Genomic DNA, 26,722 nt, shown 5'->3' with positions numbered 1-26,722 from the left:
ATGCCATCTGACATCATCCAGGCTTGGTGTGCTTCGATAAACGCTGCGTGTAGTGGGCCTAAGTTTATGTAACTTTCGTAATAGTTTGATTGGGAATCCATTCAGTCCAGTTTCCATCTGTCCCAGTGCTATCGAGACTTCCTCTACCGTAATATCTGTGTCTAGGGCCGTTCTTTGATCCCCTCTAAGTCTTCCTATTGGGCAGTTTTTAATAATGCTAGTATGTCCTGTTCAGGTGTGGTCATGTGAGATTCACAGAAATATTCAAGGTGTTTAGGAAATATCTCTTCTACTTCCATACTTGTTCGAATCGTGCTCCCTGAATTCTGCCTAATCGCCTCTGTAGGAAGTGGCCTGATGTGTGTACCTTGGGTACAGACACCTTATACCAGCTCCAGGTATCCCCTCTTAGTGAAGTGCAGGCAGTGTCTAGAAGCCAGGCTCTCTAGAGGTAGCTGTGGATGAGCAGCCAAGGCTTATCTAGGAGACATGGAATGCTCACGCAATACCACTGTAGTCACACAGCACTTACACACATGAAGGAAAACACTCAGTTGTACAAAAATAAAGGTACTAAAAAAAAAACTTTAAAAAAAAAACGCAATACCAAAAAAAACTAGAGGGGAACCCTCTAATAAGAGGTAAGTAATACACCAAATATATACATTATTAAACAGTAATAGGCACAGAAAAGGTTAGAAAACAGTGCAAATAGCATTAACCAATAGTGACCTTCGGGGGGGGGGGGGGGGGGGGGGGGGGGGGAGCCCAAACCATATACTAAGAACAATGGAATTAAAACACAGGAAACCCACCTAGGTAAGTAGAATGTGTAGAGGGGAGCTGGGATTAATAGAAAACCACAGAGGAAAGTAAAACAGTACCCACCCCCCCCCCCCCCCCCACCCCCCCCCAAGCGACCAGAAAATACGGAGTAAATCACTGGAATTTCCCCAAATCACCCAAAAAGGAGGAAAAAGAAGAAAAGAAGCACCCAGACAAGACTGCAAGAAATCAGCGGTGAATTCCTGGAGAAGACCTGTGGAGAGAGGGGACCAAGTCCAAGAGTCACACTGGAGTCCAGGAGGAGTAGGAGCTACTACCCACCGTACTTGCAGGAGTCAGTTGACGGTGGAAGAACAGGTCAATGCTGCAGACGGAAAATAATTCCTGATGGATGCAGAAGATGTCCCACGCTGGAGTGAAGATTGCAGATGGGTGTTGGTGCACGAATTCCACCAACAAGCCTGGCAAAGGCAAACTAGCTGTCAGTGGAAAAAGTGGTGCTGCCGGGGACCCGCAAGGCCCAGTAGGAATCAACCCAGGAGGGGGGTAGAGTCACAGGAGACCTTCGGCGTCGCAGAGTCCGCAGGAGCAGAGGAGCACCCACAGGAGGGGGACAAAGAAGTTGCAGAAGGAGCACACAGCACTATAGAAACGGATCTCACGCCACAGGAGAACCATGCAAAGGGCTGTGTATCGCAGGAAGGACTGCTGGGGACTGGAGATGCACGTCGCATGAAGATCCCTAGGAGGAGATGCAAACAGGCCTTGGCAGCTGCAAAAGACACAGGGCACAGGGGTACTGTCCTGCATGGAAAGGCAAAGGATTACCTCCACCAAAGTTGGACAGCTGGCAGAGAGGTCCAAGAGGGCTACTACGGACCACCACCCATGATGCAGGATCCAAGCAGCTCAAGATGAGGGGAGATCCAAGCAGCTGGTCATCATTGCAGCAGGTGCCTGTGGATGCAGGGGAGTGACTTCTTTACTCCAAGGGAGATTCCTTCTTGCTTCTTGATGCAGACTGAAGACTTGCCGCCCTCAGAGGATGCACAGCTGGGGAAATGTTGCAAAGCTGGCATGAGCTGTGGAAACAAAGTTGCAGAAGCGTCTTTGAGGATTGCAGCATTGTCGGTTCCTGGAGGGTCCAATTGCGGTTCGAGTGGCCAGAAGTCAAAGCGGAGGTTGCAGAGGAGTCGTACTGAAATTTTGCAAGTTGAATCTGAGGACCCACACCAGAGGAAGACCCTAACAGTGGGCTTGGTCACCTAACCAGGGAACCACCTATCAGGAGGTGCCTTGGACGTCACTTGCCTGGCCTGGCGACTCAGATGCTCTCAGAGTTCTCTGCCAACCTTGGAAACAAGATGGCAGAATCCAGGGACCCTCTAGAGGAGTTCTGAGCGCCACCCCTGGGGTGGTGATAGACAAGGGAGTGATCACTCCCCTTTCCCTTGCCCAGTTTCACGCCAGAGCAGGTCCTGGGGGTCCCTGTACCAGTGTGGACTGGTTTATGCACAGAGGGCACCAAATGTGCCCTTCAAAGCATACCAGTGGCTTAGGGAGGCTATCCCTCCCAAGCCAGTCACACCTATTTCCAAAGGGAGAGGGTGTTACCTCCCTCACCCAAAGGAAATACTTTGTTCTGTCTTCCTGGACTTGATCAGATCTAGCAGCAGCAGGGCAAAAACCTGTCTGAGGTGTGGCAGCAGCTTGGCCTGCCCGGAAAACCCTGTAAGACCGGTAGTAGCAATGCTGGGGGTCCTCTAAGGAGCCCCCAGAGTGCATGGAATCATACTTCCAATACTTGCAACAGTAATGGGGTATGATTCTGACATGTTTGATACCAAACATGCCTAGGTTAGGAGTTATCATTATGCAGCTGGACATAGGTAGCGACCTATGTCCAGTACATTTGTAAAATGGCATCCCCGCACTCACGAAGTCCAGGAAAATGGAGCTGGCGTTCGTGGGGGCCCTCTGGGCCTGCCATAGCGATGACTTACAGTGAGCTGTGCAGTGACCTGGTACTGAAGGGGTGCATGCACCCTTTCACACAGGCTGCAATGGCAGGCCTGCAGAACACTTTGAATGGGCTCCCTATGCGTGGCATAATACATGCTGAAGCCCATAGGGATCCCCTGGTACCCCAATGCCCTGGGTACCTAGGTACTATATATTAGGGACTTACATAGGGGGGCCAGTATGCCAAATGTGGGGGGAAAAAGGTTCCAGCAATCATGTTTGAAAGGAGAGAGCATAATCACTGGGGTCCTGGTTAGCAGGATCCCAGTGAACACAGCCAAACACACTGACGAACAGGCAAAAGATGGGGGGGTAACCATGCTAGAAAGAGGCTACTTTCCTGCACTCCGATTGTCATTTTATCTCTCTCCTTGTTCCCTAGCCATGGCAACAATTTGCCAATTTTATTCCCCCTTAGTTTATTGTTTTTTGCTGTGCCAAATAGGATGTTCTTGCCTCATTTTTTTGCTTGTGCTTGATATTCAGCTATCTTCAGATCTACTGCCCTTTTACTAGGTCTCAGTTTTAACATGTTCCTCTTCTAGGCGTATTACATTCTTGTCTCTTCTCTACCCCAAAATGATAATACCACTTAGTGTTGCTTTATATGCCTCCCACATTGTTACTGTGTTTTTGATTTTCTTCAAAAAAGTATTTAGAAGCCATTTTCAAGTGCTTGATCTCTTGCTTATTAGCAAGATGAGATATTGCCATTCTCCACAACTGTTCAGGACTCTGGGTTCGGAGACTTAGTGTTGTAAGAAGTGGAGAGTGGCCACTTAGACCTCTGGCTAAATATGTCACCTCACTTGAAGTGATTCTCCTGTAGTAAAGAAGTAATCTAATCTTACATGCATTGAGTGCTCCCCTGAGTAGAATAAGTATCTTCGTGGTGTGCGTGCCTCCATATATCACATAAACCCAATGCCTGTGTAAAACCTTCCCCTAGTTGCCATTCCCTCTGTTCGATTACTAGCCTTGTCTCTCATGGTGTCTAGCACCAGTTTGAAGTCTCCTCCCAATAACACCATAGCGGGGGGTTGCGGGCCTCTAGAGGGTGCATTATATTTGATGTGAGGACATATCTGCATGAGCAGATATGATCCTGTGAAGACTAATATGATTACTAGATATTGCAATTTAACAGGGAAGCCATCTTCAGGTATGTGCTGGACACTCGTTATTACGAGTTCTCCAGCTACATAATGGCTTAACTGAAAACGATGGTGTTTGGTACAAAACACCTTGCCTTAATAAATCCAGACTGATGCCAGCCTTGGATTTATTATGACCTGCACTCAGAGGGCAATTTAGAGGTGCCTCTTGAAATCTACTAGTCGCTTAGTGTACTAGCTAAGGGGAGCATGGTGAACTGAAAGTGCTCTTGGCCTACTGTGAACCACAAGTAACGTTTGTGGGCAGGCAGTATGGGAGTGTGAAAATAAGGACCCTACAAGTCCAATGCTACCTACCAGTCTCCTAGGTCAAGGGAAGATAGGACCTGAGTCAAAGTGAGCATCTTGAACTTCTCCTTATTGAGGAAGTGACTAAGGGACCAAAGGTCTAGGATATGGTAGAGACCCTGGTCCTTTTTAGGGACCAGAAATGTGTGCAAATAGCAACCATAGCTTACTTCTGGCACAGGAACTCTATCTATGGCTCCCTTGGCCAAGAAAGCCGTAACTTCCTTGCGGACAAGAGACAAATGATCCTCAGTCATCCAATCATAAGATGGTGGCATGGGTGGAGGGGTAGTCTCGAAGGGGAGGGCGTAGCCCCTTCAGATGATCTGCAAAACCCACTTGTCTGATGTCATGGATTGCCAGTGGAGCAGGTGATGGTGAATCCTCCCACCAACTGGCCCATGGTAGGGGTAGAGTAGTACTAGGAGGTTTTAGAGGCTGCTACAGAGGGAAGGGGACCCCTGGACACCTGACCCATGAGATCAGTGGGTCTTGCGCCCTCGGCCATGCAGATGCTGGGCAGCATGCACAGCATGGTGCTGATTGGGAAAGGGTGCAGTGGGAGACCCCTCCCATAGCTTGCGGAAGGCAGACTCACCAGGATGAGGGTTGTAACCCCAGAATCCTTGACACGCTCGATAGCCAAGTTCACCTTGTCTCCGAAGAGACCAGTGCCATGAAAGGGCATGTCCATCAAAGACGACTGGATATTCCCCGAAAACAGCACTAGCTTTTGAGTCGGTCGTGTCAAGTCTGCAAGGAATTGTGAACTTGCTGCATCTCTTCCATTGACAACAGCCTGAGAGAGTACACCCGGGTCTGTTCCAGACCTGTGGCAGCACTTGTGCAACCATAACCCATAGCAGGTGGGAATAACAACCTAAAAGGCATGCAGTGTTCATGGACTGCAACGCAAGGATGGAGGAAGAAAACATATTCTTCCCAAGTGAGTCCAACCTCTTGTATTCGCTGTCAGGGGTAGCAGAAGGGAAGGCACCATAGGAGATAGAGACTTGGATCACTGAACTCTCAGGGGTGGCATGTTGCATCAAGAAACATAGGTATCTGGGTGCAGCAGGAAATAGTTCTGTTCACAGGAGCTACTGTACTGGGTTTGGACCAGGTCCGCAGTAGGATGTCAGTGAAGGCATCATTAAATGGGAGCAAGGGTCTATAGGATGAAGCTCCCGGTTGCAGTGCCTCTGTTTAGAGGTTAGTCTTGACGACCACTAAAGCAGTTGAAGGTCCAGGACCTTAGCTACCATTCTCACCACCACAGCGTAAGAAGCTCCCTCTTTCTTAGCCACAGTAGGAGATGATAGCATCACAGTATCTGGAGAAGTGTTCAGTCCACTGGCCTCACCCATGGCATTCATGCCAGTCCATTGCTTCATGGGGCTGGTACTCTAAAGGGTCAAGCGACCCCTTCCATTCATTCCCAAAGCCTAGCCCCTAGGAAAAGGGCTCAGAATCTGAACGAGGCGGCAAGGCTCCTGATGGCACCAGAGTTGTACCATGCCCATCCGAGTCGGGAATTACAATAGAGATGATTCCGCTCATGGTCGCGAATGGCACCAGGAGCCTCAGCGTCAAGACCAGCATTCTGGAAGGTCGCTGGCAGGACCAGAGCTGGTCCGGATCCAGGACTGAATGCTGGGGAGCCCGTCGGCGCCAGGGTTGGAACCGCCAGGGAAGAACCTGAAGCTCTCTTCAGATTAGAGTTTAGCTGGTGGGGAAAGAAAAGAACAAACACGGACGCGCCAGGAGCATCTAATAGGACACACAACGTCCTATCCGGCGCAGATGAAGCCCACCACTGATACGGAGCTGGTCACCACCACCTACTGGTGCACAGAAAATGTTCTGGATGCAGTCCAATGCCTGGGGAGAATTCAAAGGTGAGTAATCTGTAGCTAGAAGTCTGTATCTGATAGAGAGATCTGCTTGCAACAGATAATGAGTGCCCAGCAGGTGGGTGTTTGACACCAGAAGTGGCCACCATTCACCATCTTCCAGCCTTCTCATGGTGGGGCCCGTTGGGCACATCTCTGCACTTAAACCGGAATCAAATGAGAACCTTCTACTTCCAGGGCAGATAACTCCCTCCAACAACCCTCTATTTTCTCATATTCCCAAGAGCAACGTAAAATACCTTTTCGGCCGTCATGCAAACACCCATTCCTGCAAACCATTGTACTTTAGTGGGACTTTCTGTACCTCCACACCTTTGCCAAGTTCTTCTTAACCACCACCAAGCCCAGTGAATAGTGCCCCGTTCTTGAGGTTTTTTCTGGCAGGCGGTTCTGGCTCCAAGGCAAGAGCCTTAAATGTCAACTTCCTCCTTTGTCAAAGCTTGGGGTTTACACCACTTTTTCTCGTGTTACAGCTCATATTCCTGTGGCACATGCATTCCTATACATAAACAGATTCGTTTACTCTTCAGTTTTGTCACTATGACCCGAAAGGCTGGTATGTTCTCATACAGGGCGTCCTTGTGGATAAATGTGGTTTGCTAATCAACATCTATGCTCCTAACGTGGATGATCCTGCTTTCTTCCAGGAGATAGCTTCCCACATCATACAGCTACACATTGATCATGTGATAATAGGGGGTGACTTTAACATGCCCCAATGCTTGAAGTCAGACTCCATTAGCTCTCAACCCAGTGATAAACCACGAGCCCAGACCATCCTCCGCCACATTACTGACACCTATGTACTGAGTGATGCTTGGCACTCGAGACACTCTTCTAACCCCAGGGTTCACATTCGACTCCGCCGCATGCAGTTTGGACCAGACTGGATTACTGGGTCCTCTTGGTTAATGATTACCTCTGGGTTTCATAAATATTGCTGTCCTTTCCCGGATGCTATCTGACCATAGCCCTGTCCTTCTTAAATAGCAGATCCCCCATGGGTGTGGTTTGGAGCGCACTTGGACGTTTTATAGCAGAGCTCTATGCGATCCAGTGTTTCGCGGAAAGGTCCTTAAATTGGTGACTGAATACTTGACGTTGAATTCTGGCTTGGTCGCTACCCATGCCACTTTGTGGAAAGCCTTTAACGCTTTTATACAAGGAATGTGCATCTCCAAACACGTAGGTATCCTCCATGACATCTGTGCCCAACTTAAGCAAAATGAAGAAATTAACGTAACATTGACAGTGCTTCCCCTTGCAGACAGTTATACCCGATTACATAGCAGCTCCATATTATTAACAGAGTTCTGTGATTTCGCAGACCGAGAACTTGTATACCTGGAAAATTATGCCAGGGCTTGTTGATATGGGAAAGGGCCGATCATGCTTGCAGAGGTCACACGAGCCATCAATGCTCTGGATGGTTCCAAAGCACGGGGGTCTAGACGGCTTGACGGGGCCTTTAAAAGGCCCTCAAGCCCCAACTGACTCCACAGCTCTTAGTATTGTACAATGAATCCTTAGCCATCTGCAAGCTGCCCCCCACGCTCCACAAAGCAGTCCTCACCCTGTTGTTGAAACCCGGTAAAAATCCTCTCCAATGCCCCTCTTACACCCCTCCCCCCTCTCTTTTAAACCTCAATAATTAAGTATTGGCTATAATCCTCGCCACCAGATTGTCGCTTCTGATGGAGAAGATCATAGAACCGGTCCATCCTGGCTTTGTTCCCCAACAGTCAACCTCCCTTAATCTTCGCACTATCTTTGCCATCCTCCACCGGATATCCCCTACCATTCCTGCAGTTGTAGCCATACTGGACGTCGAAAAGGCTTACGTCTCTTTCCAATGGCTTTTTTTGAGGGCTGTCTTGGTGCAGCTCTATATCCCCTCCCATTTCATATCCTTAATGTGCCATTATATTCTTGTCCTGTGGCCTGCATACGGGTCAATGGCTCACTCACTGACACTTTCCCAGTAACACGCTGTACTAGGCAGGGATGCCCCCTCTACTCCTTCCATTTCATTATTGCGATGGACCCCTTGGTTTGATATTTGCAAGACCTTCACGCCCATAGAGGACTCCAACTCACTCATGGCCCTCTCTTGCTATTTCTCTACGCAGATGACATCCTGCTCTTCATTCGTTATCCTCTGACCAATCTCGCCCCCCTTATGGAGGAGATGGTCCTCTATGGTAAACTTTCAGGTTTACAGATCAATTGGACCAAATCTGAGCTTTTCCTATTGAATGACTCTGCCCAACCCGTGCCAGCTGAATTTCCTTTCTAATGGGTCACAGATGGCACCAAGTATCTAGGCATTCGACTACACTGGGATAAACACCAAATATTTCAGCTTAATTATGGTCTGGCACTGGCAGACCTAGATGTATAGGTATCCTGGTGGGTTAAACTCCCTCTATCCATGGCAGGATGGGTGGCCATTATAACAATTGTGGTCCTCCCCTGTTTTCTCTACCTCTTTTTAAATAACCCTATCCACCTGACACTCTCCTTCTTTCGTACACTACGCAGTCACATCCTGTGCTTAATATGGGCAGCCATTCACTTCCTGGTCCGATGGGACACCCTCACTCTCCTGTTTGATCGTGGTGGTTTTGGGGTGCCAGACTGTTACCACTATTACCTCGCAGCCCAATGTGAGTACTCACATCGATAGTATCACACTGATACCAATGTCCTGTATCTGAGACCCGAGCGAGATCAGATGGATGGGCTCCTACATTCCCAACTTTTACCAAAAGGGATTCCCCGTTGGTACCCCACGATATTCAAACTGTATCCACAACCTGCTGGGTGTGGCACCACAGACTACGACGGACCCTCTCATCCACTGCTCTTCCCCTCCATAACAACCCGTGGCTCCCCCTTACTCAGGAAGCACTGATACAGCACACATTTCATCATTATAACTTATCCACGATTGGAGTAGGTTTCCCTGATGGCCAAGTTAAACAACCCACGAAGATCAGCAATTGCAGAACATCTCCTACACGTACCTCTTAATTTTTCGGAGAATACACAATCTCAGTTTCCTTCTCCCCTCATTCCCATTGGCCCTGAAGGACTTTCCACCAGTGACGCACGTAAAAACGGACATGCAGGGTGACCGTTTAGTTTCCAGACTGTACCAACTATGTGGCACAACAAAACTTGACACTACAGCTTGAGTGCAAGAAACATGGGCAGGGAAGCTGGGTATCCCTCTTACAGGTAAGATTTGGGATTTATTGTCGTACCCAGACACAGCACATTTCGATCAATTAAAGACACAAACTGCTGCATTTTAAATTCTTCCACCATTGTTACCTTTCCCCAGTGGACATCGCTAGGTTCAGCCCTGATAGGCCTGACCACTGCCTTAAGTGTCACTCTCTGGAAGCGGACTTCGCACATTTGAACTAGAAGTGTCCGGAGACCTCTGGATATTGGGCGTCAGTCTTTGGGCACATTTCTGCTATGCTAAATGTAAAACTAGTATCAAGTCCTCTCTACGCCCAGCTAGGTTATACTAAGGACGCCCCATGGCCATCACGTTGTCTAGCTTCCATGGCCTTTTTGTTAGCTAAACGTGAAATTGTGTTGCACTGAGGAAGCCATAGAATCCACATTCCCAATGAGTGGCTCAAAAGCATAACTTACTGCGATAGTGAAGACTACAACCTCCTCTGGCCTCCTATGTCTCGACCCATAGACATCTGGCAGCCTTTCCGAAACTACCTTTGCAACCTTGGGCATGTCCCTTGGAATTAGGTTCATCTCTTATTCCTCTCCTTACACAGACCTGTAGCCACCCAAATACCATGTACCTACAGTATGCATAGGTACGACTATTGCTTTTTCTGTACTGCTAACAGCAATAATATTCTATGCTGATTACATTCCCCTTTGACATGTTTTTGGGATGTACTCTATAACAGCTTGCATTCATTGTTGGAATGTTATACTAATCTAATAGACAAATACAAAAAAATAAAAAAATTGTACTTCCTCTTCTGAGCAGCAGTGTCTGGAGCTTTGGGAGCCTTTGGTGGTGGCTGGATGAGGATCCTGGTGGTCTGCAAATGGATGAGGATCTGCATTTGCAAGGCATCGAGCTCCTGCTGAAGTTGCTGTAAGACAGGTTGCTCCTGGTCTTCGGAGGTGACGGAGGATGGTGCTTTAGGAATTGGGTGTTTTGGCGTACTCTGGCACCAATGGGACTGGCGGCTATGATGGTGTCTTCAGAGCCACAGGTGGCTTTAAGGACAGTTTTGATGTAGACACAGAGACTGCCATCGGTGTCGAGGGGGCCGTCAGTACCAGATCTTTGGCAGCTTTTTTGCTGCCAAAGGCTTTCCTGGAGTAGGTTCCAAAGCCTTATGTCGTTGTCGATCATGGCTTTCAGGCAGCAGTGGGCCAGAAGCCTGACAATGGACTTGTGGGTTCGATGTCCAACCACCTAGAGGGTCGCGTTTGGTTTGAGTGGGGTGGAGACAGCAATGTCGTACACATCTTCTTCGGCTAGGCTTCTAGGATCTGTGACTGCTCCATCTCAGAGTCTGAATGGGAGCTTGCGTTGGGGTTACACTCAAAGGCCTGCTCTCCTGAACAACTAGGCATTAGCTCCTGCTTTACATCGGTCTCCAAAGAAAGGTGGGGATGAGGAATATTTACCTTATTGCTGCAGTGCTATTGTTCATTGAGTGAGATGTCAATTGCGTCAGTATGTCAAGGTCTCCTTGGAGCAGAAGGTAAGGCAGGAGATCTCCTCATGCTCCGCAGGCAGAAAACCTGATTAAGGTCTGAACAGGGGAAACTTCACTCTATAGTGTTGGCAATTTTGAAAAGGAGTCCTTTCCATCATGAATACCTCATTCTTGAAGCACTGAAAATGGAGAAGGAGGCCCAAGAGGGTCGTCGAGTGGAAACCGATCGTCGACCCTGAAGGAGGTCAGGATGACACAGAAGATTCTGCAAAGATTGATTGTTTCCCCAGACAGGTACTGGAAGTCCAAAAGCAATCAACGAACACCAAAAGGTATTGACCCGGAGATCTGTGGAAACGCGGCCCAACCCACCCCCTAGTGGCCATGCTTAGTACCAGTCACAGGAGGAGCCATTATACTTTGACTCGAAAGACTTCTTCGAAGGAAAATAAGTTGCACACGTCCGAGTCGAACACTAGATGGCAGGAGTACGAACAGAAGGTGTATCTGCAGCTAATGCCACAAACGTAGTTCTTAGCGTGCCAACATCGATGCAATTCTGCCCTTTGATTCAATCTTTTAACAGATTCTGAGTTTTCTCCCAGTGGACTATTTCATTGATCCCAAGGAAGCATTCCATGTGTTTATGTTGCTCACCAGGAGAATACAAGGCTATGCTAGACTGCAGTAAACCCTGGATTTAGCCTCACAAATGGCAAAACGTACCTCCTGCATTTTTATATTAGTCTTGGTTGTTGACTGCTGGCAACTGAGATACTACTGAAGGGGAAAGTATTTTCACCCAATATGCCATGAGGAGAGGAGTCTAAACACATTCTCAGTGGAATGAGCACTCAGACCCTCCCACAATTAGGTTCCTTTTCTTACCTGTAAGTATCTGTATACGTTTACATGTGGCGTACATTCAGATCCTTTGTTACATCAATGTGTCCCTCTGCAAGGACATACTGCATACTGTGCAAGATGGAGATACTTGTTATTGGAACACCATTTGGGACTTGGCCTCGGAGATCTTGTCACAATTTAATTTGCTGGTTTCACTGTGAAACATACACCCAGTCTAGAGCCCTACCCAAAAACAGACCATCTTCAAAAATCTTGAAAAGCTATATGTAAAGACACTCAACCTAAAAAAGCACACTTGACTTGAGGTTGACCCAGTTTTTTTTTTTTAGCATGGCCAGTTTAACACATGACCACGTACATCGCTCTGCTGCCTTTTGGCTAAGTTTACTCTATAAAACTACTATACACAGACATACAGCTGTCGATAATGGTAAACCTTAAACTGACTGAATAAAACATACTGGTCTAGGATATATTTGTTGTGGAAGAAATACTGCATTTAAAAAAAAAAATGGGATATGTTGGTTTAACATCATTTTATGTTATGTATTTTGGGGGAAAATGTGTCTTTTCTAGTGGTGTTTGTCATAGACAGATCATTGCCTTTAATTGTGTTTGTTCAGTAGATGATACCGAACAAAGCAGCAAAAAACTTTTAGACTGCACCAATTTATTAAACGACAGTTCAAGATTTGCTAAGTGTCCAACTGAAAATCATCTGGTAAGCCTACTCATTTTCATTCCAGGTCAGTAAAACATTTGACTTGCAGTTCTGTGCTTTACTTACCAAAATCTGTGCTTCTGACTTAAAGAGAACCACTGTGACTAACAGACATTATAATGGTCTGTAAAAGGAAAGCCAAGACTGAGAGACATCTAACAGCTTCCGTATATACCTTCAGACTAGTCAGCCTAAAAATAATTCTGCCTCCAGCACAAGCAACCATACGAGGAAGACTACATGTGGTGGTGTTCGGTAGAGTGGCAAGAAAAACTGTGAGAATCCATTAAACAAATGGTAACCAGGGTGAAGCAAACCAATGAATGAGACAGGAAAATTCAAATATATTACATACTATAACTGGCAAGATTTTAAAACAGTAAGGTAGTTCAGGCTTGAATTAAGAAGAATATTATCTTATTGCCACTTTACCTGGATGGTCTGTTCTGTAAACTTTTTTCCTGAGTCCACTGCACTCTCCAGCTGATGAAGCAGAGAACGGATTATATCTATTTTGGAAGACATGCCATTCTCTGTGGTCTTTTCTGAATTCTTTGGCTCAGCTGCATGGATAAGAGATGCAATTCCACCAACCAACCTTAAGGTTATGGACCGGATTTTCAACCATATTGTTTCCTCCTCCAATGATAATTTTCTGTGCTCTTCTGAAATGTCCCTGAAATTGAAAATAAATTGCAGCTATTTAATACTACATGCCATTGGATATATGTTTTGTATTCTTACTTCAAAAAGTTAGTGAGAATTAGATATTCAATTTTCAGAGAATAAAAAATGACTTTGCTACATAAACAGTATTTCTGGTGAATACATGTACTACTTCTTTTAGACTGGTTCGCAAACTGTTGACCCAAGGAATGATTCTCCACCATACCAATTGGCACTGAAAGAATCCAGTCACGAGTGACTCAGGATGTGACATCACCGGACCGTATTAATTGCCAACTAGTTTGGTGACAGTTCTAGAGCCTTGTGATGTAATTAATCACAACACTATTCCACTGGAGAGGTCAGTGACCAATCGCTGGGAAGATTACGGATACCAAAGGTAAGTAACCAGATTGATGCATTTTTCTGTAGATTCCTCACCTTAAGAATAAGTCTCCATGCAGTACCTACCTGGAGGGCATGGCTGTTTAGTGCTGGTTATCCAAGGAAATCATGCAACACTGCTGAAGGCAGAAAACCGGTCACTGTGTTCCTCAGATGTGAGCCTGTATGCAAGAACTACCAAGTAGCAGCTTGCAGATCTCAAACTTGGATGCCTCTGGAAAAAGCTGTGAAAGCAGCTAATGTTCTGGTGCAATGAGCACAAACGTGCGCCAAAGAAAAATTTCCTGGACAGGCTATAGAACTTCTTGAATAGCCCAATACAAAGTGTAGGCTTGTCCTATTTACCACCAGCATAACTCATAAAGAGCTTGTCCTTAACTCAGTCTTTCCCTATGTGGTCAATGTATTATGACACCACATCCCTGGAGTCCAGCCTATTCAGACAATCCTTCTCCTTTATTAAATGCTGAGGAGATAAAGATGAAAGATTAATAGACTGGAACATATGGTACACAGAGGCCACATTGGTCAAGAAGGGTGACAGGTGAAAAGGACCAACGTATACAGGTAGAAAATAGTACAGGGCCTAAGGGCCTCTTAATTCTGGTCCGACTGACAAAACAGTTTTTAAGGTTTGGTAGCAAAACTGGGCAACTAAGATTCAACTCGAATGGAGATGCCATCAAGAAGATGAAAACAAGGTTCAAATCCAACCAAAGAACTACGAGTGTAAAGGAAAACAAAACTTCCAGAAAACACCTCACTACTGGCAATATAAGGATGGTCAGGAAGACACAAATGCAGACAGCAAAAGCTCACTCAGGGAGAGGCAGCCGGATGCCCAGTGGCAAAACATCAGCATGCTGCTTGCCCAATCTGAGAGGCAGCCAGATGGCCAGTGGCAAAACATCGGCATGCGGCTTGCCCAATCTGTACCAATCTGAATCAGCTGCTCCTATTTCTCCTGTGCTTCCAGCAGTACATTGGAAAAATATGTGCACAACACTCCCTGAGAGTAGCTTATCTTATAAGCATCCCCTAGACAACCATCTAGTTGGAAATGAACAGTAAAAAAACTGAGGACACTTGCTCTTATTTGGCCGCAGCAATGAGATCCACAAACAGAAACCCCAATTTGTAGAAGATAACCAACTTCAGTTTGAGGTGTATCTCCACCTTGTGGTTCTTCAGCAAGAGTTAACCAAGAGCATCCAATTTGGGACACTCCAGTGCCCATGTCTACAGCAGGATAGCTACCCAACATAGATTCCACCACCCCACACCACCCTGTTAATTAATATACTGGGCGGTAGGGACATCCAACAGTATGTGGATGTTGCCCTTAAGATGGAATGGAAAATGACCTTCAGGGGAAAATCGTTCACCCACAGCTTGAGCACACAGACACTAACAGCTCCGTTAATGTACAAAGGCCCTGCTGTGTCATTTCATCCAGAGAAACACTTCAGCCCAGCAAGAAGGCATTTCTGACCACAGCAGCTTGAGCGCGTTGATGGCAAAAGGATCATCCCTCAGAAGGTCTGAGGAGTCCATTCACCAAAGCAGATCCTTACGCTCTAAGATCTGCCCCAAGATGAGAGACCTCCTTGGTATTGTACCCACTGCTACCTCAGACATCACTGAAGGGACTCCTTTGCACAATGGCGCAGAGGTCATGAGGCAAAGCAAGAGCAAGGCCTGCAGGACTGAGGCAGACACATCTGAATCATGGTCCAAATAGATAGAATCCTTCACCATGAACGAAAGGCTTTCATAAAGTCTGTATCAAGAACTGCTTCAATGGAGTTCCACCTTACTCTAAGAGCAAATTGGGATGCTGAAGCCAAGGTCATGGAGAAGAGCAACCAGTTGCTGGAGATGTTCATTGGCCTTCACGAGGGACTCTGCCATCACACTCAGGAGCTCAAATACAGGAGGAGATGGATACTAGAGTTCCACAGCAAAGCTGCTGTGACCATGTATCCAAACAACATTATCAGAGGATCCAGACCCAATAACAACTGTCATTTCTCTTATGGCCTGCCTTATTTTTGACTGACCAGTACTGTTGCATCTTCAACTAAGTCCATCACTCACACAGTATGTGCCACTAATTGCACAACCCATCCTACAAATGTTAGAATTTACAAACACAACTTTCGATCTAACAGGTGTGAAGTTCTATATCATTGGAACTCCTTATGAGGTTTCCCTACTGCAAACAATCAGACAACTTCGCCACGCCAACCCAGATTATTTTCTACATGCTATAGGTATCTCTATATTAAGCTCTATCTTTTGTCTATATGTCATTTTGTGATGTATTTTTGTTTATAGGTGTACCTTAGAAGTCTTAGTTTGTAAATTGATAAAATGCTCTTTGAAAGTGATGGACTCTGATGCATCTTTTTTAACCTAGTGAAGTAACCTAAAATTGTCAACGGGCAGGGAATAAGTGGGGTTACATCAAATTCCTCAACACAATTTTAACTGTACCATTTGTATAAAATACTTGGGGGAGGATGGGGAATCATCCTAAATGCTGATATTTTCCCAAGCCAGGATATTTCTAATCTGCCTCATCTAAATAAGTTCTTATATACTCTGTCCCTGATTTGCAGTACTTTGAAACCAAATAGTTCTGTCAGTCCAAGACTCTGAAAAATTACCTGAATTCTGTTCTCAAGGCTGGGAGAGGTGTCTGAGTTATAAAAGAAGGAATATCATTTGCAAATAACACCAGTTTGTGATTGCTACTTTGGGTAGTTAGACCCGTTATCTCGATTATCTTGTGTATTTTTAATCTTGTTGCATCACATTTCCTCAAACAAGTCTCTTGAAGCAGGCGATCATCTTCGTTGTTTGTTAAGTGCCATTTCAGCACTGCTAGTTCTTTTGTGAGTGAGTTTACACCCTGAACATTACGGGTCGCCCCTTTGTATCATCTTGCTAATAGGGGAAAGCGGATTAATAGTTCAGTCTGGACCAAGTGTTAAAGGCATTAGCCAAGAGAACCGCTTAAGGAACCTCTCAGAAGGTCCCAGTGTATCATGTTTTCACCCCTACAATTGTTTCATCTCTGTATTAAGCCCCGGTCCAATCCTCCCCTATTACAAGTTGCGTCATGCACTGTGCCCTTCAAGAGATCCGATAGGGGCACTGTCCAGTGATCCCACAGTTACCAGTAAGTCTCAATCTGAGTGATAGCACACCACCAGTATGCCTTATCATTCCTCTGTTGCTTTACACCAGTTTTTATTCTCTTTTTTGATGCATTTGATCTCCTCATACATCAAACTCAATCTTCCTTCCCAGGCCCTGGACATGGGCAACATTAAAACATGACCATAATTTGGTTTGCTGCATTTCCCCAGTCATTTTAGTGACCCATTAGCTTGTATTCGAGGAGTGTTCAAGTAGTCTTTCTCTTGTTTCTGGTGAAGCTGTTCAATCAGTCTATGTTCTTTATTGGTGGTTCTTTTTCTTCAAACCAGTTGCAAAGCCATGGAACGTGCAACGCCTGAAAGGCCCTCCAACTAATGGGTTCCAGAGTCAGACTACCACACTTACTTCACTAACTGTTCTAACTCAGTGCAATATCAATTAAACATTATTACCAGTTGGAAGGGGATTCTCCATTGTTAATGTTTTTTCTCCTTCTGAAGGAAGGTTATGATTTTCCCTTATCTCTTCATTTAGCCAGTGTGGCCATCAAGACATTCTGAAAGAGTTGAATGCTATCTCATTTTGAAGATAAGCTATTCTGCTTCCTTGCTGCCTCCCTCATCTTTTACTTTATCTTGAGGAAATTAAGTCAGCATGCCCAGAACTAGATTTCTTTTCACCTTAAGTGTTGAGTGCACTTGATGGGTTAGGTCCAGTACCATTTTATAGTCACTGGAACCTGTAATGTGGCTCATAGTATTTGTTGTATATTTGCCTCCAATCAAGCTTTGCTCACTTTCAAGTTTACACCGAGTCTATTGGGTTAGAATTTTCCCCACATTCATTGCGACTGCTATTTCAGTACATTTGCCTTTCAGGGAGTTCATCTTGTGTGTGAGTGATCAGTTACTGCTTTTTCAATCTTGCACAGTCTGAATTCTACTTTCTGCAGGGAATTATATAGATCCAATAATGACGTGAGTCCTGATGAACACTTGCATGATTTATTTTCTGAACTCCTGCATAAAGGCTAGCATATCTCAAATTGTCAAAGGGGACTGCAAATCTATCGTGCCTTGGGGAAAAAACTGTGGTTTCTTCAAGCCCTTTCGCTCTTGTGTCGTTTCTCTGGGGTAACAAATGTTTAAACAGTAAGGTTCTTTTGAGCTTTGTTTATCTGTGGTCATAGTTTAAAATGTATATCTTCAATTGTCGAGGGCCGCTGTCTGATCCTGTTAGAATTAAGGCAGTATTCTGGGACTCACAGTCTCTAGGGTCCTGATTTTAGTTTTTTTTTTACACCCCCCAGATATCTCCCCTGGTGCCATTGTACAGCTGTTTTGGTTTGGAGTAAATCCCCCCCCCCACCTAAAATCCCCCCCATCAATTTGAAAGCCCCCACCACTAGTCTATTTAACAGTTGCCTCATCAAGTTCCACTGTGCTACATAATCGTCTGAAGGCACCAAGCCCACACAATCTGGCATTTTGTAACTTCTCATAACATGGTTCACTGCCTAGACTTCATGAATAGCTTGCTCACCCACCCTCCTCCCCCTCCTCTCAAAAGGGAAACATATTGACAGGTTCTTTATCTCTACACACCGTCAATGTGGTCACTTCATTAAAAAGGGGCATTCATTTTAGATGTGACTGAGTGATAATTAATTCTTTTAAGAAAAAAAATTCAGTTTCATTAGAAATGGACACATCCTTCTCATTCCTGCTGTACCAGACCTACAGTTCTATGTTGTTTCCTTTTAACCTCAGCGCTAGATGCCAGACCCCTCAAGGATCAGTGTGCTGTCCCAGTCGATGTGCACTTAGGGGATGGAGGCATTTATTTTGTCTTCAGTCACGCAGGTGGCTTGTGTTGCGTCAGTGGCTCAAGGAACTCTACCTCTTCTTCGATGTCAAAGTAAAGCAACATTGCCTCTGGAATGTATCCTGTTTGGCCTGATGGGATCCCTGAAAGGCCAGCTTCTTCTTGTCAGATGTCTCCAACAAGGACTGTCTCTTAACTTTGTAGTATGACCACCTTTTTTTTTCAATATCTCAGAGCTTTGCAATATGTCTTGACATCTTCAGGGGTGAGGCAGAGGATACACACATCATTGTGGACAGAGGTGAGGAGTCACAACAGCTCTAGTGACTAATGTCTTCAAAGTACAACAAGATGAAAATGCCTATGCCCCTCACCAGATGGTAGGAGTATGCAGAGAATGTGTATCTACAACCATACATTCTACAAACATCTTTATTTCCATTATAATTGACTTACTCATCACCATCTCTAGTTTAAGCTTTTCCCTGCCCCTAGAGCAATCTCTACACAACTTTCAAATGTCAAGAATCCAACACTAATTGACCCAAGATAGGTAAACTTGCCAGCCAAAGGGAGCTAGAATGATTTTAAAAATGGTATAACGAGAGTGCTCAATACTATGAGATCTGTATTCCGAAGAGATGAATGATTTGCTACGGGAGTTGACTCGTGATCACCCAGCATATCATACTTTGAATATCTGTGCTAATATCTTAAGCCTCAATCAGTGACCTACACTCTACTAGCATACTAATAATTTACTGACTTAGAAACACACTGATTTAAGCTGCCAGGGAAACTGGCTGTATCACACATTTAACTGAAAACAACATTTTATCCTAGCTTTTCTTTTTAGCAGGTTCATAAGGTATTCGACCAAGCTAATGGTATCCACGGTACAGTACTCTAATAAGCCATTACAATTTTCAGTGAAGTGGTCCATCTGTGGTTACACCGTTAGGTAACCACCTGCGCCAGCTAAAGAATTCCTAACTGCTCACTGCTGGATTGCTCAGTGCTCGTACTGGGAGGCCACGGGAGATAACCTGCATGTTCATCAGGTGTAGAGGATAGCGGAGATTTGTCTGCCATGACTAAGTATTTCCAGCTAATGTCATTATAGTGCCAGAAATTGGTCAACATAGTAGTAGTAATGCAAAATGTTTAAATGTAAAGAGGACCATGAGTGGTATAGGGCCTTCCCTTCTTTATTGGTTACTTACCACTCTGTATCTCAACGGACATTCGAAATTGGCAGCTGACTCATTATGTATGAATATGTACGACTATGGCATTTCTGTATTGCAAACATAGTCAAAAAGTAGCAGAGCACTGTAGATAGTCAAGGAAACTGGGTTGTGGACAGTTGATGCTTTGTGATGCAGATTTCTTTAAAGCAGTGAATCGTCAACTTTTTTCCTAAAGTGGAGTAGTGTTAGGGCAGTCAATGGATACAGGGATGTTGACCCAGATCCTGGGATCATAGATGGAAAAGAAGAGCTCTTTGTTTGTTTTCTTTTTTGCTCTTCTTAATCTGCAGTCTGATCTGGCTGGGGATGTGAGGAGACCCAGAGATGGCAAGCTTGTCTGCAAGATAAGCAAAGACGCTGGTCATGATAGCTTTATAAATGCTGCAGCTGATTTAGAAGATGGGGTGAGCCAGCAAGAGGTGCCAATGGAGTTCCATTACAATAGGGCTGAAGTGGATCTTATTTTTTCAGGGTCTGAATGAGACAAGCTGCAGCATATTGTATGCACATAAGGGGTGAGAGGGGCATTAGAATTGGCAGGCTGACTAAAATATTAGTACCCATTTAGTGGTGCTAAGTAGTAATGCCAGAATACTGACACAGGTAACTGAAAGCCAAGTCTCTCACAGATCAGAGTATGAGGAGTGTGAAGGTTTCATCCCTACCAATCATTTGCTGTGCTAATTGCCTGGTAGTAGTATCTACTAGAATTAGTAAGTTTTCTACTAATAAGCTGCATACTTCAAGAGTAAAGGTGACTTAGGATGGGACAGTTCCCTCACCCAATAACCAACTTGATCAGCAGATCATTTTCATGGAACTTGCACCAGGTCGAGTGAGATAGAGCAAAATGTCTGGTTGTGAGGACAAATGTAAAAGTACTATTGACTAGTGAAGAGTGACCAGCAAGTAGTATGACTGGTATTTGGAGTGTAGACAGTGATTAAGCTCTGTACAAATGGGAGACTGGAGTGCATTTTCAGTTTTCAGGCGCATAACAGGTTGGGACAGAGAATGAAAATCCCTAGAGGGAAAGGAAGGTTGAGCCGGAGTAGAAAAAACATAAGGAATTAACACTGGAAGAAATATCATCATCAAAATCAAATACTTTATTCGGCAAATTTCCATGAAAGCAACAAGTATAATACATCAGATAAAACACTAAAAATGTAATTTTTTTTATTATTAAAACATTAGTGTACAGATTAAAAAAAGACCATTAAGGCCAAACAGTACACATCCCAAATAAAACGGGAAATGATAACCCCTGTGTATGGATCCTGTTCATCAAAAAAAAAATATAATAAAATCATTGTGTGCAAATTGCCGCAAGTGCAAGGTGAAAATGTACACATCCCTATTGAGACGGGGGAAGGATGATCTTGAGAAATAAGAAACCCAAACAGCAGCAGGGATACTCGCCTCTACCTGGCGGCTGCCCTCCTTTGATCCCAATGCCACAGGCCCTGACCCCAACCTGCGTGTTAAGAGAATATCGTTCACCATGGCAGGAGGAAAGTTCCTATGTCGAACCAGCCAATCTAGGCACTTGTTGGTAAGTTCTTCCTGGTGCTCCCTCTGTACCTGATGCAGACGAGGCTTGCTTGCTAATATTAACACAAGAATAGCAAGCAAGCAGCTGTAAGATTTATAACAGGTTACTTCTGAAAGGCATCGGACAACTTGGTATTTGTTTGGTTAGACCCACCCCATCCCTCGGGGAATCTGAGGCACCCTCAGGCCTGGGTGCAATCGGGACAGGGAATTAGGTGCAAGGGAAGTGCAACTGATGTCTTCCGCCTCAAGCTGCGGAGTGATAGTTCCATCCCTTGGCAGAGTTGACGAAATGACGCATGTTACTAGACTGAAGACCCCTGGGGCCAGAGCAGCTTGCTTTTGTAATTCACTCTGTGATAACTTCAGGTTGTTGATTCCCATCTCAATCGCGCCAATCGGGTCAAGATCGGAGCAAGTTTAGCCACCAAAGCACCTTCCGACCTTCATTAGACATGCCTCTATTAGGTCACTAGTCCAAAGAGCGATGGAGCAGGCCTCCTTTCGTACTGAAACTTCGTTGATGCCAGAAGCTGAAGCTTTATATTGACAGTCCATGGTAGAAATTATCTCTTGACTGTTTAGCTTGATTAGGAAGTCTAGTGCTGAACTTTGAGCGTTCTCCAATACGTTCCATATCTGAAATATCAGTGCCGAAGCAAGGGGTTTGAGCTTGCAGGGCAGTTGCATCCAATGCTTCAATGCACAAGGGGGCCCCTAAAGAGAAGGGCCACCGATAGGTGAGTTTGTGCTGGCCCCCCAAGGACAGCCTCCTCTCGGTTTCCCTGGAAGTAATCCCCACAGCACGTTGCAGTATTTTATCAATACTAGTTAGGGGAGAGGGGGTTTTGATGACAGCAGCCAGACACCCTTCCTTTTACCCATGCCACCAGTTATGTGCCTGACTGGAGTATTTTAAGATGCAGTACCTGCCTCTTGAAGGAAAAAAGACCATGTGGTGCTTGAGCAATGTAATGCAGTACCAAAGAGGCATTCAAATGACCAGATGGAGAACAGTAATCAAAGGGGGGGGGGGAACAAAGCCCATACTTACCCCCAGGGATACTTCAGTGAAGGGTGTCAGAGGGTGGGCCTAGCCTCGTCCGGCCACAGACGGGTGCAGATGGGCCAACTCTTGGCCTAGTCACATCCCACGCAGTGGGGCACAGCCAGAGCCTTAGTAGCACCCCTGAGCGAGAATGGAATGATGAGGCAGCCCTCCTGCTGCACGCAGTGCTGGGTAACTGAGTCCTGGTTCCCCATGTCGATTTCCAAGGTGTCCCATCAGTATCAGTTTTTATTACAGGCTCATGTAAATCAAGCAAAGACTCTTTAGTTCGCAGCCTACCAGAGCGCACAGTTGTCTGGTTTGCTAAGGGCATCTTGGGAACATTCAGAAAGCTGACTTAGGGAATGCATTCTGCCTATTGCTTCCATTGGCTATGTGGTTTGTAACTAATTTTCTTGATTTTCATGTGCTGGCTTTATTTGTTTTAGGTTGGACAGCTTAGATTTGTATCTTCATTTGCCCAAATCTTATTTACAGTACCCTTCTGAGGATTCCCTTTCTGTAAACAGCCCTGTAAATCCTGCTCTGTCTTCCGATGGCACTTGGTTGCTTTTCTTTCTCTGACTTCAAAGTAAGAGGATTTATGTGACAACCTTGCTGGATACTGGGAGTAGGAAAGTTTTTTTTTTTTCTAACATGACATTTAAATGAACTATTTAAGAATTAAGAACACAAATGAAGCACATTTTGTGTTATTTATGAAGTGTAGTGGAAACAAATACTTTAATATGATCAAAACAAATCATTACACTAGGTGATGCAATGTCCACACCTTTTTCTCAGTGCACTGTGTAGTTTTATTGGTAAAACTGTACACTTTTGCAAATGTAATGATCATTTCAAATGAAAATCTGTAATAACAGTGTGCTAACACACCATGAATACTCCACTCTACACGACTGCATTCTACTCTGCACCACTCCACTTTAAACCACTGTACTGTATGCCACTTTAAGCTACACCTCTCTACACTACTCTGTATCACTACCATATGCCAATGCACTCTTACTCACTATACCACTGCACTCGTCGCCATTCTAGTCTAGGCCACATCAATGTACTCTTCACAAGTCCACTCTATGCTACTGCACTCCACGCCAATACAATCTACACCAATGCACTTTACTCCGTAACATTGAGCTCTATGCCCCTGCACTTTGTGCCAATCCACTGTGCGCCACTGTAATCTATTCTGCACTCTACACCACTTTACTCTATGCCACTAAACTCAATGCCACTCCACGCAACTGCAGTCCACCCTGCACCATTCCGCTCGACTGCACTTTACCCTATACCACTCTACGTCACTTCACTCTACTCAGCACCACTCCACTGCACACTGTGCCACCGTGCACCACTCCACTGCACTCTATGCCATTGCACGCTATGCCACTCTACAATACTCCACTCTATGCCACTGCACACTATGCCACTCTATTCCACTCTGCACCACTCCACTTTATGCTACCGCACTCTATGACAATCTACTCAACTCCATGGTACCATACTCTAACCTCCAACACTCTATCCTAGTCTACTCTGCACCACTCTACGCCACTGGCACCCTAATGCACTACACTCTACAGCACTGTACACCACTCTAGGCTACTCTACACCACTCTAGGCTACTCTACACCACTCTAGGCTACTCTACACCACTCTATGCCCCACTCTAAACTATGCTACTACATTGTACGACGTTGCATTGTATGCCGCTGAATTGAGTGCCACTGTAATCGATGCCACCCCCCTCTACACCACTATACTCTGCAATACCCTACGCCAATACACTCTACACCAGTCCACTCTACGTCACTTCAGTTTATTCCACTCTACACAACTCTGCACTACGCCACTCCAATACACAACACTCTGGCCTCCACTCCACAACACTCTACTCCACTGTTTGCCATTCCACTCTACAACACTCCATCCCACTTTCTTCTACGCCACTAACTTTTAGCCATGCTGAACAGCAGCCACGCTGGTGTTCAACATGGTTAGAACATATTGGCAAAGCCAAAAGCTCTTGTGCAGGCCTATTGGCTTTGCCAATGCTTGCTTGCTAAAGCCAACATAATTTCACTCCGAGTCCAATATAAAGGCAGAGCTGGAATGTAGGCAATCCATACAGCTAATGACAGAATAACTTGTTTGTATTATCAGGTGTGGTGATTAAAATATACTGCACAAGACTTACATGCTATACCATATACATCAGCACATCTTATTGCCTCGTTATTTCTTGATATATCTAGGTCTTGTGTTCATCGTTATACAGTATATGAGGACCTTTTGATAAATTATTATACACAAAAGTTAACATGCATTATTCTAGAATGCCATGTTGGCCTTCAGCTGAGTGGTTTACCATGCCAGGAAAGGCCCTCTCTGGAATTACATGACCAAAATTCACAGCTACTCATTATCGGTGTATTTGCCAAAGGTCACCTCTAATGAGCTACCAAAACAGTGAATACATACTACTGAAATATGATTAAGAGAGATACTGTTGTGAATAGAAGTTTCATTTGGAAAAATCAAATATAGATACTCTAATGTATCTACTGATAAATTCCACAGTTATCTAATGGGCTGGATCAATTAAGGGATTTCCAAGTGGTTCTGGGTATTGCTAGCAATACATCTTATGCTATTGTTGAGGCAAATCCTAACCTGAACCCTATGCCCTTTTTTAGGTCTTGTGACAATTCAATTAAATACCCCCTTTTTCCTTGTGATGTGCCACTCACTTTCACAGATGAATGCACTTAAAATCCTAAAACAGAAAACTGGTTATGTGATATTGCAACTCTGTAGATTCAACTTTTTTTATTTTTTAAACAAATTACAAATGCTCTTCAAAAAGGTAACAAAATCTTTTAGTGTCTTGATGAATACAACCCTTACATTATCCTTTTTTCCAGTGGCTGGTAACTAAGTTTCTTATAACATAGACCTACATACCAGACTTTGGGATCCCAGTTAAAGAGAACAGTTAGGTCCCGGTTGTCCTGCAGGTCTGTCCATGGAATGTCATCCTCCTCGGGACTTAAACCCATGGACTTTATACTTTCTTCTAAACTGACCGATCTGTTGCGACCAAAGATAGAAAATCAGAGAAATTAGCACACTGTCTTTGCATAGGAGCAAATGGAGCAAAACACGACCTGAATTAAGAAGCCAGCTTTTTCCCCTGTGAACATATGGTTTGCAGCTAGAGTTTTCTCCACATACGATGTGATCAGGTTAAAACCTTCTGCCAGACCTTTTTAAGCAGAAACTGTGGAAACTTTTGTCAAAGACCATCAATATCCTCATTTCACCAACTGGAAAACAACATTTTTAGACATCAGCTTATACCAATGCAGGTAAAATGAGCCAAAAAAAAATAAAACACACACAACGGGATTCTAATAGTGCAAATTTACTACATGGCTGCAAGTGCATATTGAATTAAGAGCTGGCTTTGATGGAAAGCAATCACAGAATCATCAGAAATGAAGCTTTTTTAATATCACAAAAAAAACTACTGTGCTAATCCAACACGTGCACTTCTCAATACAAAAAACGTAAACATTTCCCCCCTGATAATATAATTAATTTTCATATCACAAGATCCTTCACATTACCCTTCAGAGAGCATATGACAAAAACAGTAAGCCATGCAAGAAGTTAAAATAAACAGAATGCTGCTTAGAGATTGGCAAGGATCACGAAAATAGTTTCTGCCTAGATTACTATGTAGAGAGTTACACTCGTTGTGCGCTATTGTGTTATAAAAGCTGGTAATGTCTCTATGCTGTGAGGATTCCTTAGTGGGACAAGAAAAATAAAAACAAAAAGCTGCAAGAAAGAAAAATGAAAACTGCAACACTCAAAATCTCACGGTTTGCATACGTAAAAAAGAAAATAGAAAAGTAAAAAACTAAACAAGTTAACACACTAATTCTAAATGTCTTTAGTGAAATGTTTATAACACTCTTGAAGATGGCAAGAGCTAAAAGGGGTTTTCGGATAACGCTGGGCTCAAGCCAAAGATATCAGTCAACAACATGGAAGGAAGGAAAAAAAAAAAAAAAAAAAAAAAACATACCTCACTCCATGATTTCAAGGTTAAAATAAATGCATGCACAGCTACGGCAGATACACAAATTAGAAGGAACATCAAAGAGGGGAAAGAAAGTGATACTAAGGTACAAAACAAGGAGAACATAAGAAGTGTCTGTCAGAGTGTGTCTAGAAGGAGATGGAGAGAGGAAGTTGTTAGTTTCTAGCATGCTGTCAGCTACAGAGCGCAAG

General features: G+C 44.5%; 1 protein-coding gene across 2 annotated transcripts in view; it reads right to left on the bottom strand.

Moving 5' to 3' along the window:
• The window catches only part of NAA25 (N-alpha-acetyltransferase 25, NatB auxiliary subunit), a 561,072-nt gene that overhangs the window by 181,150 nt on the left and 353,200 nt on the right, over positions 1–26,722 (bottom strand). For both annotated transcript variants that reach the window (XM_069214819.1, XM_069214820.1), the window contains exons 17-18: positions 25,388–25,513; positions 12,920–13,163 (exon numbers count right to left, since the gene is read on the bottom strand). In XM_069214819.1, the coding sequence (XP_069070920.1) occupies positions 12,920–13,163; positions 25,388–25,513 (370 nt within the window). The remainder of the gene's footprint in view (positions 1–12,919; positions 13,164–25,387; positions 25,514–26,722) is intronic.

Source organism: Pleurodeles waltl, chromosome 11, assembly GCF_031143425.1.
Source record: "Pleurodeles waltl isolate 20211129_DDA chromosome 11, aPleWal1.hap1.20221129, whole genome shotgun sequence".
Classification (NCBI taxonomy): Eukaryota; Metazoa; Chordata; class Amphibia; order Caudata; family Salamandridae; genus Pleurodeles; species Pleurodeles waltl.
This window is presented reverse-complemented; position numbering and strand designations above follow the sequence as displayed.